The sequence below is a fragment of the Salmo trutta genome, chromosome 22, assembly GCF_901001165.1.
Source record: "Salmo trutta chromosome 22, fSalTru1.1, whole genome shotgun sequence".
NCBI classification, from domain to species: Eukaryota; Metazoa; Chordata; class Actinopteri; order Salmoniformes; family Salmonidae; genus Salmo; species Salmo trutta.
In genome coordinates this window covers 1,291,406-1,306,652 of record NC_042978.1, presented here as the reverse complement: position 1 = coordinate 1,306,652, position 15,247 = coordinate 1,291,406, and the positions used below count along the sequence as shown (strand labels likewise).

Below are 15,247 nucleotides of genomic sequence, written 5' to 3'. Positions count from 1 at the left end.
TGGCCTTCTTGATCATCTCTAACCAAAACAGGGGATCTCTGGCATAACGTGAGATTTTCTAACGCTCCCATAGGCTCTCAGAATGCGCCAGAACGATGAATGGTGGTTTTGCAGGCCCTGGCTGAAAAACATTAGCGCATTTGGATAGTGGTCGATCTGAGGACAATGAGACTGGAGGCGCGTGCACGAGCCGACACCATGTTTACTTTCTCTCTCTTTGAACGAAAACAACGACTCCCGGTCGGAATATTATCGCTTTTTTACGAGACAAAAAGCATAAAAATTGATTTTAAACAGCGTTTGACATGCTTCGAAGTACGGTAATGGAATATTTTGAAATTGTTTGTCACCCTTCTTTACCCTTCGGATAGTGTCTTGAACGCACGAACAAAACGCCGCTATTTGGATATAACTATGGATTATTTGGAACCAAACCAACATTTGTTATTGAAGTAGAAGTCCTGGGAGTGCATTCTGATGAAGAACAGCAAAGGTAATCAAACTATTCTAATAGTAAATCGGAGTTTGGTGAGTAACCACACTTGGTGGGTGTCAAAATAGCTAGCCTGTGATGGCCGGGCTATCTACTCAGAATATTGGAAAATGTGCTTTCACCGAAAAGCTATTTTAAAATCGGACATAGCGAGTGCATAAAGGAGTTCTGTATCTATAATTCTTAAAATAATTTGTTTTTTGTGAACGTTTATCGTGAGTAATTTAGTAAATTCACCAGAAGTGTTCGGTGGGAATGCTAGTCACATGCTAATCACATGCTAATGTAAAAAGCTGGTTTTTGATATAAATATGAACTTCATTGAACAAAACATGCATGTATTGTATAACATAATGTCCTAGGATTGTCATCTGATGAAGATCATCAAAGGTTAGTGCTGCATTTAGCTGTGGTTTGGGTTTATGTGACATTATATTTTAGCTTGAAAAATGGGTGTCTGATAATTTCTGGCTGGGTACTCTGCTGACATAATCTAATGTTTTGCTTTCGTTGTAAAGCCTTTTTGAAATCGGACAGTGTGGTTAGATTAACGAGAGTCTTGTCTTTAAAATGGTGTAAAATAGTCATATGTTTGAGAAATTGAAGTAATAGCATTTCTAAGGTATTTGAATATCGCGCCACGGGATTACACTGGCCCAGAGAGGTTAATTCCAGGTTGTGTGGCAAAAAATAGATAAAATGCCAAGGGGGTGAATACTTTCCCAAGTCACTGTAGCAAAATCTTCTCTCCACCCCATGGCAAAATGTATAGAATTGCAGCAAACTTGCTTTAATACTGCAACATTTTCTCTACGCCCCATGGCAAAATGTGTGGAATTGCACAAAATGTATTCTAAAACGAGCAAAAAATGATTCACTGTCAAGACAGGTGATGCTAAAAATGCAATGTGGTGGGGAATGCTCATTTCATTATGCAGACTTGTGGCTTCCACCCCCATCGAAGTTGCCCATTTCTGACCTAGAACCAAACTCCAACGTGAACCCCAAAAAGTAGGCTACCATTATGTTAGATCGTGAAATGCACATTCAAAAACATTATTACCTGGACAAATTATTAGATCACCTGAAAAAATGTGTAATTTATATTTAAACGCACTGCAAAAATTAGAGTGGACCAGAATGTATGTGCTCTCCCCACTAATTATTGTTTCTGCCGTGATAATCGTTGTTTTGCGCTCCAAAATCAGTAGTAGCACTAGGCAAACCAGGGAGTCAAATGAGGGAGCCACTTGGTTATGAACGCAGCTTAACAGGGAAGGACACAACATTGGCCAATGTTGAGATAAATATTTTATGTAGAACAAATTTGCCTCTGATTCTAAGGGAGCAACGTACATGCCTTGAGGATGTCTTTTTCAGCTATCCATTTCCTGTGTTTGAAGAGTGCAAAATCCACGTGTCACTTACATATCACTAGATTGAATGCTTTCATTTTATTTCTGCGACTCTTAGTCTTGTGCCCATTGTTTTTTTACATTAACGTTACGACCACGGAAATGTCTGTTATGACCTGTCGAACACACTCCGTTAATGGCTGAAATGGGCTCAATCGAATACATTGTATTTTCGTTGCATCTGTATGAACACTGAAGCTTTTTATTATTTAACACATCTCGACTGTCACGATCACTATCTTCGAACTCCCGATCATAAATAAACCAAGGCGCAGCGTGCATGGAATTCCACATCTTTTTAATGAAAATGAAACTCACCAAAACAACAAACAGGAGGAAACCATGGCGTTCTGGTGCTGCTCAAAGGCAGCTACACAAAAACAAGATCCCACAACTCAAGGAAGGAAAAAGGGCTGCCTAAGTATGGTTCCCAATCAGAGACAAGAGTGGACAGCTGCCTCTGATTGGAAACCACACTCAGCCAAAACAAAGAAATAGAAAAACTAGATTGCCCACCCCACATCACACCCTGACCTAACCAAACTAGAGGAAAATAAACGTCTAAGGTTATGGCGTGACATCGACACTTACATCACAAGAAATAACTTTATTTTGATGGGCGTTCATTTTTGTGGAATTGAAAAAGTAACCATGGAATACAGTTGAAATGTTTACAAATTAGATGCGCTGAAATGAAAGCAACTTCCAAAAATGAACACTTGGTGTAACGGTTGTCGTCTGGAAAGGAGGGCCAAAACGCAGCGGGTTGTATACTCATCTTCTTTTAATAGGCGAAAGAAGGAAAACCAAACACGTATACAAAAATAACAAAAATGATGAACGACGAAAATACAGTCCTGTCAGGCATAGACACGCAAAACAAGAAACATGATGAACGACGAAAATACAGTCGTCAGGCATAGACACGCAAAACAAGAAACATGATGAACGACGAAAATACAGTCTTGTCAGGCATAGACACGCAAAACAAGAAACATGATGAACGACGAAAATACAGTCTTGTCAGGCATGGACACGCAAAACAAGAAACATGATGAACGACGAAAATACAGTCTTGTCAGGCATAGACACGCAAAACAAGAAACATGATGAACGACGAAAATACAGTCTTGTCAGGCATAGACACGCAAAACAAGAAACATGATGAACGACGAAAATACAGTCTTGTCAGGCATAGACACGCAAAACAAGAAACATGATGAACGACGAAAATACAGTCTTTTCAGGCATAGACACGCAAAACAAGAAACATGATGAACGACGAAAATACAGTCTTGTCAGGCATAGACACGCAAAACAAGAAACATGATGAACGACGAAAATACAGTCTTGTCAGGCATAGACACGCAAAACAAGAAACAATCTCCCACAAACACTAAACCAAACACATACCCATATATAGGACTCCCAATCAGAGGCAACGAGAAAACACCTGCCTCCAATTGAGTCCAACCCCAATAAACCAGACAGAAATACAAAAGACCACATAGAACATTACCCAAAAACAATAAATTAAACGCCCTACTAAATAAACCACCACCCCGAACCACAAAACAAATACCCTCTGCCACGTCCTGACCAAACTACAATAACAAATAACCCTTATACTGGTCAGGATGTGACAGTACCCCCCCCCCCCCCCAAAGGTGCAGACCCCAGATGCACCTCATAAATAAAAAAATATAAAAAAAAAAAAAAATCCCCCTAAACTAAAGGGAGGGAAGGGAGGGTGGCTGCCGTCACCACTTGTGCTACACCCCCCCCTCCCCAATCCACCTATACAGGAGGTGGTTTTGGCTCCGGCCTACTGTCCTCCAGAATGCAGACAGACTTGATTAGTTTTGGGCCGTAGGCAGACTCCCCTTGTTCCGGATCGTAGGCAGACCTCTTCCTTTCCACACTGTAGGCAGACTCATTAAATACATAGTTAATCATTTTTAGTTCCGGATCGCCAACTGACTTACTTAGTTCCGGGTTGCTGATGGACAACCTCGGTTCCGGGTCACAGGCAGACTCCCTTGGTTCCGGACTAGACACTGTTGCCGGATACTCTGGACTGCACACTGTTGCCGGATACTCTGGACTGCACACTGTTGCCGGATACTCTGGACTGCACACTGTTGCCGGATACTCTGGACTGCACACTGTTGCCGAACTCTCGAGGCTGGGCTGACGCACTGGAAACCTGATGCGTGGTGCTGGTACTGGAGGTATCAGCCTGGGAACACGCACCTCAGGGCTAGTGCGGGGAGCGGGAACAGGCCGAGTTGGACTGGGCTGACGCACTGGAAGCCTGATGCGTGGTGCTGGTACTGGAGGTATCAGCCTGAGAACACGCACCTCAGGGCTAGTGCGGGGAGGGGGAACAGGCCGAGTCGGACTGGGTTGACGCACTGGACCGTAGAGGCGTACTGGCGGTCTCGAGCGAAGAACTGGCATCGGTCTTACTAGCTGGATGCCCACTTCCCCCTGGCAAATGCGGGGCGCTGGTATTGCACGTACCGGCCTAAAAATACTTGGCCTCGCCACAGTACCCATTACCCCGAAGCACGGGACCTGTCCATTCACTGGTTGCCCAGAAAAGGTACGGGGATTTCGCCCAGTGTGCCCCCCCCCCAAAAAAATTATTGGGGCTGCCTCTCGGGCTTAAACGCCAGTCGTGTTCCCCGGTAGCGTTCCCGGTCCTCACCAGACTTCCTCCATGGGCCCTCTCCAGCCAGAATCTGCTCCCACGTCCATTTCTCCCGCCAGTCCATATTGAATTCCCCTTGCTCCTTACTCCGCTGCTTGGTCCATTTGTGGTGGGAGATTCTGTAACGGTTGTCGTCTGGAAAGGAGGACCAAAACGCAGTGGGTTGTATACTCATCTTCTTTAAATAGGCGAAAGAAGGAAAACCAAACAAACTCGTATACAAAAATGCTGAACGACAAAAATACAGTCTTGTCATGCATAGACACGCAAAACAAAAAACAATCTCCCACAAACACTAAACCAAACACATACCCATATATAGGACTCCCAATCAGAGGCAACGAGAAAACACCTGCCTCCAATTGAGAGTCCAACCCCAATAAACCAGACATAGAAATACAAAAGACCAGAGACCACATAGAAATACAAACATAGAACATTACCCAAAAACCCGGAAATAATAAATCAAACGCCCTACTAAATAAACCACCACCCCGAACCACATAAAACAAATACCCTCTGCCACGTCCTGACCAAACTACAATAACAAATAACCATTATACTGGTCAGGACGTGACACTTGGATTACAGTCATATTATGTCTGATCTTTCAAACAATGTAAAGTATGTATAGATAGGTGTAAACTAGAGCCAAGCATGTTGATTTTTAATCCGAGGGTGTCTTGCTATTGACACACTTATTGAATTATGCAACAGAACTTGACAACAGTAATAATGAGGCAGTCTAGACAGCACAGGGGAGTGCAGGTAGGCCTAGAGAGAGCAAGTTTTTTGGTTGTTGCAGCCTTGTTCAACAGCGTTATGTTAATTTAGTAATATATGCAAATACACCCATTGTAGTTATGCAAGTGAGGCATATATATTACATTTTATTACAAAATATTTTAAAAAGACCTATTAGAAAATATATATATATATAAAGCCTTAACAATTTTGATGACTGTTGTTATTCTAAGGAGTCATGTCTATTCATGGCCTTCCTATTTGCAACGTTATAAAATGTTTTTTGTACTGAACTTGACCAGGTGAACCCACTGAGCTATATGAGCCCCGCTCTGCCCATTTCTTGTCCGTCTGGAACACTGAGGTATGAACAGTTAGGAAAGCCTCCGCAAATGAAAACAAATGGAGGGCGGGCCGACCCCAACCGGTTCCGTGTGCCGCGGCGAGGAGCTTTTCCAATGATCAGGGTCGTGTTCATTAGGCTTAAGAAACACTCACTTGTCCAATAAGAAACATGTTTTTTTTTGTGTTGCATGGCCTAATGAACACAACCTAGTTGTCTGACCCAGTTGCCACCTGGCTCAGTAACTGTACCTGTAAAATTCCAGATTGAAAAAAGACACATTTTCTGCTTTCCACTGGCTCACGTTCGTTGGATCATGTGCCATACAAACTGCAAAAGATGAAAAGATTGGAAGAACTAATTAAACCATATGTAGGCCAATTGAAGTTGTTCACACTCTTAGACAATGAAGGTTTAACAAGTGAATGGTGTGGTCGGATACCGGTCATTAAAAAATTCATGCGAGTAGACGGCTGATTGGCCAGCTCATCCTCCTCTGGAGGATGACATCATCCTCTATGAGGAAATAGCAAGCATTTTTTAAACGGTCTGTTTGAAGTTTGAGGTGGGGGTTTGAAGTGCTTTTTCTCCAATTTATACTTTGGCCACAAATATGAGTATAGAATGAGCCAACAACATTATTTGGGTATGAGTTAACAGAATATTAACTTTCAAAAGTAAGATTTTCACTGGACAGTTACTTTAAAACTGCAACATTTTCTCTCAGCCTCATGGCAAAATGTTTAGAGTAGCAGAAAATTAGATTTAAAAACAGCAACATATTATCTCATAGAATAGCATTATAAAACTCTTCCCCATGGCAAAATGCAGGAAGTTACCCGTTTCTTTTTTTTCCTTCAAAATACCCCTCCATATACCCCTGAAAATAGGTATAATAAGTCATGTCAAACTATGTAGAATTGCAGGAAATGCGCTTTAAAATGTCAATGAAATTGCCGGGGCACCCCCGTCTACTGTTCATCCTCCTAAATATCTACGCCACAATTTCGCCCTTGGAGTCCACTGACCTTTTTCTAACTGAGCATCAATGTCGTAGGCCTCGTCCGAGGGTTCCACATTGCCTCTCTTGTAGTACTCCTTACAGATGACCAGAGGTAACAGTTTCCCGTCCTCCTCAGCGTAACTGATAGGCCCCACAGAGAGGCGCCCCAACTGGCGGTACTGCAGGGAACAGAACACCATTCAAACACAAGTGCATTTTGCTCATTACCAGCTACTGTATGTAATGCTATGCGTATGAGTCATAACCTCCAATGAAATGGTGCACTAGCACCATAAACAAAAAAGGACAATCATACTCGTAAAACAGTAAAAGGTGGCCTGGCTGGTCTAGCAGTAACGTCGCAGCCTGCAGCACACGTCTACGGTATCGGCGAAGGTAAAATCTGACCTGCTTCCCTTTGACACAACATCTCTCTGTTTTTCCCCACTATCACCCTATATCTCTATAATAAAATATTTTTTTAAAGAGTGAAATGCTTATGTGTGCAGCATTAGGCTATAACCATGACTCTGCAATATTGATAACCCAGGGAAAAATTGCCTGATGAGTGGCAGAAACCAATTTACTCTGCAAAAATACAGGAATGATTATGAAACCGATGATAAGCAAGGGAGAAAGCGGCAGTAAGAAAGAGAATGGGGATAGAGTAAAAGAGACAGGGAAAGAGAAGGACAGTCAGGAGACTTGTTTAGATACTAGATCTGCACTCCTACTCTGAGATGCTTTATTATGAATATGGGCCCTGGAGACTTGCCTGATCCAGCACATAGAACAGACTGTCATAGACGGCTTGTTGGGAGTAAAGAGCTACACTGTAATCTTCCTCATCAACTCCACTATAGTCCTTGAGGAACAGGTTCTTGAAGGTCATAGCATTCTCCTCCTTGTAGGAAACCACAAGCTGGTTGTTCAGTCCAAACAAGATAAGCTTGGTGGGAGAAGAAATACAGAATTTAAAGGGATAGTATGATGCAAAACACATTTTATTGCTGTGTACTGAAAAGTGCTTTATCATGAAAACGTGATTGCTGACATGCACAATTTTTGGGAATTGTCTCAGCAATGAAATAATGAACAAAATACTAAATACCAAATCAGTGTAAATTCACCTAATGAGTTGTGAGAGTAAAAAAGGGTTGATAGCATCCTTAAGCCTTGGTGCCAGTCTGTTACTTTCTGCTCTACGGCCAACTCCTTAGCCCATGCCAAGCCAATTCCATAAGGAATTGACAAGACAGCGAGCAGAAACAGACTGACACCCAGAATAGCCATTCTTAGCAATTACCATTTGATAATTCCTAAAAACAGAGAAATAGTTCTAATGATACACTTCTCAGACTATACCTGTGATGTGATCATGATGATTTTCAGGATCTGCACCCCCAGTTTCCATGGTAATTGGCGTCTGGCCCTGTATTTCTCACAAGGGCTCATGAAGTAGTATTTTAGATCATCTCGAAGAATCTCCTCCTTGATTATGCCTTGGCTCATTGTGGAACTAAAAGAAACATCCCAAAACTCATTATTATTAGGCTAAATATGTATTAATTGTTATTATAGCAACTAAAATGATTGGGAACAACTTGAGGTAAAAACTATCAACTTGAACTCAAATGAATATGATTGAGCTATATGACATCACCACATTACTTTTGGCCATGGAAATTACTTACAGTAATACAAGATAAAACAATCTCTTTTCTGACAAGTTCCTTTAAGTGTTTCCCAATAGCCGTGCTATCCCATTTGAAAAGGGGAAGGACACACGAGTTCAAATTAAAAGAGAAGTAAAACAGTTTGAATAAGCTATTTCAGTCAGTTTAGAAAAAAGGCTATTTTTCAGCCAGATGTGTTTCCATAAATGCACAAATAAATGTACTGTAGCACTCCCTGTACTGAACACACCTTGCACTGAACAGTGATTGCATTCATGTGGGGAAAAGTCCAAGGTTAACTCACTGCACTGAAAATATTTGCACTAGTGTTGACTAGTATGAAGCTTTCGTTGTAACAACGTGAGGTGTTTTGTAAGTCACTCCAGCATATTGTTTTGTAGTTGTACAGTGTAATTTTACAGCTAAGACATAAATTCACTGCACTTAAGTTGAATGACATTTTCTACCAACGTCATGTTAGGCTTATTGATTTTGAGAGTTTCTGAATGTCTTAACTCGTATTAAAAGTAAAAAAATAATATTTGACAACTTCTTGTAAAAACTACTGACCCAAGCAGCCCAACTGCCTCACTCCCGTCATGATACTGGACTAACAATTCCATAATGATAAAATATGATTGATTTGTTAATTATCATATCACAGAGCAGCATAATAGAATATGTGTAACTCACATGAATCACTGCTGGTGGACTACACACAGGCATCAGATATCCAATCCAAAGCTGAATTAAGCCAGTTGATACTATAGTGTACTGTACTGTGATTTGCCAAGTACCTCAACTCCTCCCCAGAGTTGAGCGCAGACTAGAGTTAATCAAATACCAATGACTGACTCATTGCTGTTGTAAGATTGGCAAATCAGCGCGAATGTTCATGTGCCAATTGAATCTCAATAAGGAAACAGTCGGTAGTTGTATTTGATTAACATTTTATAAAAAAGTACGGATTTCAGCAAACAAAGAGGCATGCAACAGAGGAAAAACATAGATACACGGTAAAGGTTTAAGAAATAAAAATTGTATGTATCGATGCATAGCAACTCGGAGTCGGGGGTTCATTTAAAAAAACTAGTCTGCGCTTAACTCCGTGGAGGAGTTTAGCTACTTGGCAATACTGTGATTTGATTCTCATGCAGCAAAACTTACAAGGCGGCTTCTCTGAACATACCTGTAGTGCATTTAGCTGCTTTTAGCTGCTGAGTTTTTTATAAAACACTTGATTGGTGGCACATTTATCCGCAAATGTTCAAAACACAGGACAAAGAGCGTTGATAAGCCAACCTTTAACAGCACATCATGAAATAAATCATGATTTTGAATATAACACGAAGAATAATAAAATATTTTAATGTCAAATAATGATTACCTTTCAGCAGTAGAAACAATTGAGATGACTTGTAACATGATTTTGAATGTAAAACGATTCTGGACTTCCTGACGGGCCGCCCCCAGGTGGTAGGAGTAGGCAACACATCTGCCACGCTGATCCTTAACACTGGGGCCCCTCAGGGGTGTGTACCTAGTCCCCTCATGTATTTCGTGTTCACCCACGACTGCCTGGCCAAACACGACTCCGGTCACAACTTGCAGACTTGTTTACGCTGCTGTGCGTTTTTGTTGCCGATCTTACTTTGCTACCTAACGGTTTTTACTTTTTCATTACCGTATATTTTTACTTTTTACCCTCACTCAACTTTTTTCATTCAACTTTCTTACCCCGGAGGTTTTATCTGGACATGGTTCGTCAGGACTTCAAACAGCCGAAGCTAAGTAACATTAACATGATGCCTTCTAATTGCAGTCATTGTACTCATAATATACAGGAGAATGATCGCCTTACGGCAAGGATAGCTGTGCTGCAAGCCCAGCTTCAGATGCAATCGTTAGGCAAGGGTAATTTCAGTGTAGGAAAGGATGAAACAGCGTCTGTGCCACCAGTAAGTACAGATAGTAACGTTAGTATAAACCCCCTCGCACGGTCCCCGCAGCCGGACAACTTTCTCATGGAGGGAAACTTTCTCTCTGGAGGGAAACGCTGTAGGAATGCTCAACCGGTGTCGCTTATTCAGCCGACAGAAACTTTCAACCGGTTCTCCCCATTAAGTGAGTCGGAGGCCGAGACTTCTCTGGTCTCTACTCCTCCCGCTGTGGGGTCTGAGACGCCGACGGCTCCCACCATTAGCTCTGACAAATTGAAAACCCTAGTCATTGGCGACTCCATTACCCGCAGTATTAGACTTAAAACGAATCATCCAGCGATCATACACTGTTTACCAGGGGGCAGGGCTACCGACGTTAAGGCTAATCTAAAGACGGTGCTGGCTAAAGCTAAAACTGGCGAGTGTAGAGAGTATAGAGATATTGTTATCCACGTCGGCACCAACGATGTTAGGATGAAACAGTCAGAGGTCACCAAGTGCAACATAGCTTCAGCGTGTAAATCAGCTAGAAAGATGTGTCGGCATCGAGTAATTGTCTCTGGCCCCCTCCCAGTTAGGAGGAGTGATGAGCTCTACAGCAGAGTCTCACAACTCAATCGCTGGATGAAAACTGTGTTCTGCCCCTCCCAAAAGATAGAATTTGTAGATAACTGGCCCTCTTTCTGGGACTCACCCACAAACAGGACCAAGCCTGGCCTGTTGAGGAGTGACGGACTCCATCCTAGCTGGAGGGGTGCTCTCATCTTATCTACGAACATAGACAGGGCTCTAACTCCTCTAGCTCCAGAATGAAATAGGGTGCAGGCCAGGCAGCAGGCTGTTAGCCAGCCTGCCAGCTTAGTGGAGTCTGCCATTAGCACAGTCAGCGTAGTCAGCTCAGCTTTCCCCATTGAGACCGTGTCTGTGCCTCGATCTAGGTTGGGCAAAATTAAAAATGGCGGTGTTCGCTTTAGTAATCTCACTAGTATAAAGACCTCCTCCATTCCTGCCATTATTGAAAGAGATTGTGATACTTCACATCTCAAAATTGGGTTACTTAATGTTAGATCCCTCACTTCCAAGGCAGTTATAGTCAATGAACTAATCACTGATCATAATCTTGATGTGATTGGCCTGACTGAAACATGGCTTAAGCCTGATGAATTTACTGTGTTAAATGAGGCCTCACCCCCTGGTTACACTAGTGACCATACCCCCCGTGCATCCGGCAAAGGCGGAGGTGTTGCTAACATCTACGATAGCAAATTTCAATTTACAAAAAAAAACAATTACGTTTTCGTATTTTGAGCTTCTAGTCATGAAATCTATGCAGCCTACTCACTCACTTTTTATAGCTACTGTTTACAGGCCTCCTGGGCCATATGCAGTGTTCCTCACTGAGTTCCCTGAATTCCTATCGGATCTTGTAGTCATAGCAGATAATATTCTAATTTTTGGTGACTTTAACATTCACATGGAAAAGTCCACAGACCCACTCCAAAAGGCTTTCGAAGCCATCATCGACTCAGTGGGTTTTGTCCAACATGTCTCTGGACCTACTCACTGCCACAGTCATACTCTGGACCTAGTTTTGTCCCATGGAATAAATGTTGTGGATCTTAATGTTTTTCCTCATAATCCTGGATTATCGGACCACCATTTTATTGCGTTTACAATTGCAACAAATAATCTGCTCAGACCCCAACCAAGGAGCATTAAAAGTCGTGCTATAAATTCTCAGACAACCCAAAGATTCCTTGATGCCCTTCCAGACGCCCTCTGCCTACCCAAGGACGTCAGAGGACAAAAATCAGTTAACCACCTAACCGAGGAACTCAATTTAACCTTGCGCAATACCCTAGATGCAGTTGCACCCCTAAAAATTAAAAACATCTGTCATAAGAAACTAGCTCCCTGGTATACAGAAAATACACGAGCTCTGAAGCAAGCTTCCAGAAAATTGGAACGGAAATGGCGCCACACCAAACTGGAAGTCTTCCGACTAGCTTGGAAAGACAGTACCGTGCAGTATCGAAGAGCCCTCACTGCTGCTCGATCATCCTATTTTTCCAACTTAATTGAGGAAAATAAGAACAATCTGAAATTTATTTTTGATACTGTCGCAAAGCTAACTAAAAAGCAGCATTCGCAAATGGAGGATGGCTTTCACTTCAGCAGTAATACATTTATGAACTTCTTTGAGGAAAAGATCATGATCATTAGAAAGCAAATTACGGACTCCTCTTTAAATCTGGGTATTCCTCCAAAGCTCCATTGTCCTGAGTCTGCACAACTCTGCCAGGACCTTGGCTCAAGGGAGATACTAAAGTGTTTTAGTACTATATCTCTTGACACAATGATGAAAATAATCATGGCCTCCAAACCCTCAAGCTGCATACTGGACCCTATTCCAACTAAACTACTGAAAGAGCTGCTTCCTGTGCTTGGCCCTCCTATGTTGAACATAATAAACGGCTCTCTATCCACCGGATGTGTACCAAGCTCACTAAAAGTGGCAGTAATAATGCCTCTCTTGAAAAAGCCGAATCTTGACCCAGAAATTATAAAAAACTATCGGCCTATATCGAATCTTCCATTCCTCTCAAAAATGTTAGAAAAAGCTGTTGCACAGCAACTCACTGCCTTCCTGAAGACAAACAATGTATACGAAACGCTTCAGTCTGGTTTTAGACCCCATCATAGCACTGAGACTGCACTTGTGAAGGTGGTAAATTACCTTTTAATGATGTCAGACCGAGGCTCTGCATCTGTCCTCGTGCTCCTAGATCTTAGTGCCGCTTTTGATACCATCGATCACCACATTCTTTTGGAGAGATTGGAAACCCAAATTGGTCTACATGGACAAGTTCTGCCCTGGTTTAGATCTTATCTGTCAGAAAGATATCAGTTTGTCTCTGTGAATGGTTTGTCCTCTGACAAATCAATTGTAAATTTCGGTGTTCCTCAAGGTTCCGCTTTAGGACCACTATTGTTTTCACTATATATTTTACCTCTTGGGGATGTCATTCGAAAACATAATGTTAAATTTCACTGCTATGCGGACGACACACAGCTGTACATTTCAATGAAACATGGTGAAGCTCCAAAATTGCCCTCGCTAGAAGCCTGTGTTTCAGACATAAGGAAGTGGATGGCTGCAAACTTTCTACTTTTAAACTCGGACAAAACAGAGATGCTTGTTCTAGGTCCCAAGAAACAAAGAGATCTTCTGTTCAATCTGACAATTAATCTGGATGGTTGTACAGTCGTCTCAAATAAAACTGTGAAGGACCTCGGTGTTACTCTGGACCCTGATCTCTCTTTTGAAGAACATATCAAGACTGTTTCAAGGACAGCTTTTTTCCATCTACGTAACATTGCAAAAATCAGAAACTTTCTGTCCAATAATGACGCAGAAAAATGAATCCATGCTTTTGTTACTTCTAGGCTGGATTACTGCAATGCTCTACTTTCCGGCTACCCGGATAAAGCACTAAACAAACTTCAGTTAGTGCTAAATACGGCTGCTAGAATCCTGACTAGAACCAAAAAATTTGATCATATTACTCCAGTGCTAGCCTCCCTACACTGGCTTCCTGTTAAGGCAAGGGCTGATTAAGGTTTTACTGCTAACCTACAAAGCATTACATGGGCTTGCTCCTACCTATCTTTCCGATTTGGTCCTGCCGTACATACCTACACGTACGCTACGGTCACAAGACACAGGCCTCCTAATTGTCCCTAGAATTTCTAAGCAAACGGCTGGAGGTAGGGCTTTCTCCTATAGAGCTCAATTTTTATGGAATGGTCTGCCTACCCATGTGAGAGACGCAGACTCAATCTCAACCTTTAAGTCTTTACTGAAGACTTATCTCTTCAGTAGGTCCTATGATTAAGTATAGTCTGGCCCAGGAGTGTGAAGGTGAACGGAAAGGCTGGAGCAACGAACCGCCCTTGCTGTCTCTGCCTTGCCGGTTCCCCTCTTTCCACTGGGATTCTCTGACTCTAACCCTATTACAGGGGCTGAGTCACTGACTTACTGGTGTTCTTCCATGCCGTCCATGGGAGGGGTGCGTCACTTGAGTGGGTTGAGTTACTGACGTGGTCTTCCTGTCTGGGTTGGCGCCCCCCCCTTGGGTTGTGCCATGGCGGAGATTTTTGTGGGCTATACTCGGCCTTGTCTTCGGACGGTAAGTTGGTGGTTGTAGACATCCCTCTAGTGGTGTGGGGGCTGTGCTTTGGCAAAGTGGGTGGGGTTATATCCTGCCTGTTTGGCCCTGTCCGGGGGTATCATCGGATGGGGCCACAGTGTCTTCTGATCCCTCCCGTCTCAGCCTCCAGTATTTATGCTGCAGTAGTTTATGTGCCGGGGGGCTAGGGTCAGTCTGTTTCTTCTGGAGTATTCTCTTGTCTTATCCGGTGTCCTGTGTGAATTTAAATATGCTTTCTCTAATTCTCTCTTTCTTTCTTTCTTTCTTTCTTTCTTTCTTTCTCTCGGAGGACCTGAGCCCTAGGACCATGCCTCGGGACTACCTGGCATAATGACTCCTTGCTGTCCCCAGTCCACCTGGCCATGCTGCTGCTCCAGTTTCAACTGTTCTGCCTGCGGCTACGGAACCCTGACCTGTTCACCGGACGTGCTTGTTGCACCCTCGACAACTACAATGATTATTATTATTTGACCATGCTGGTCATTTATGAACATTTTAACATCTTGACCATGTTCTGTTATAATATCCACCCGGCACAGCCAGAAGAGGACTGGCCACCCCTCATAGCCTGGTTCCTCTCTAGGTTTCTTCCTAGGTTTTTGGCCTTTCTAGGGAGTTTTTCCTAGGGAGTTTTTCCTAGCCACCGTGCCTCTTTCACATGCATTGCTTGCTGTTTGGGGTTTTAGGCTGGGTTTCTGTACAGCACTTT

At 42.7% G+C, this 15,247-nt stretch overlaps 1 protein-coding gene across 3 annotated transcripts in view; it reads right to left on the bottom strand.

Annotated features, from left to right (window-relative positions):
• The window catches only part of mcoln2 (mucolipin TRP cation channel 2), a 69,298-nt gene extending 60,113 nt beyond the window's left edge, over positions 1–9,185 (bottom strand). Inside the window, exons 1-5 of one of the 3 annotated variants that reach the window (XM_029706263.1) lie at positions 9,081–9,185; positions 8,077–8,230; positions 7,487–7,660; positions 6,737–6,890; positions 5,960–6,038 (exon numbers count right to left, since the gene is read on the bottom strand). In XM_029706263.1, the coding sequence (XP_029562123.1) occupies positions 5,960–6,038; positions 6,737–6,890; positions 7,487–7,660; positions 8,077–8,223 (554 nt within the window). In that variant the 5' untranslated portion in view covers positions 8,224–8,230; positions 9,081–9,185. Of the gene's footprint in view, positions 1–5,959; positions 6,039–6,736; positions 6,891–7,486; positions 7,661–8,076; positions 8,231–8,405; positions 8,581–9,080 lie in introns of those variants that run through there. The other 2 variants (XM_029706264.1, XM_029706265.1) reach the window with 2 other exon arrangements.
• Positions 9,186–15,247: the final 6,062 nt, after the last annotated feature.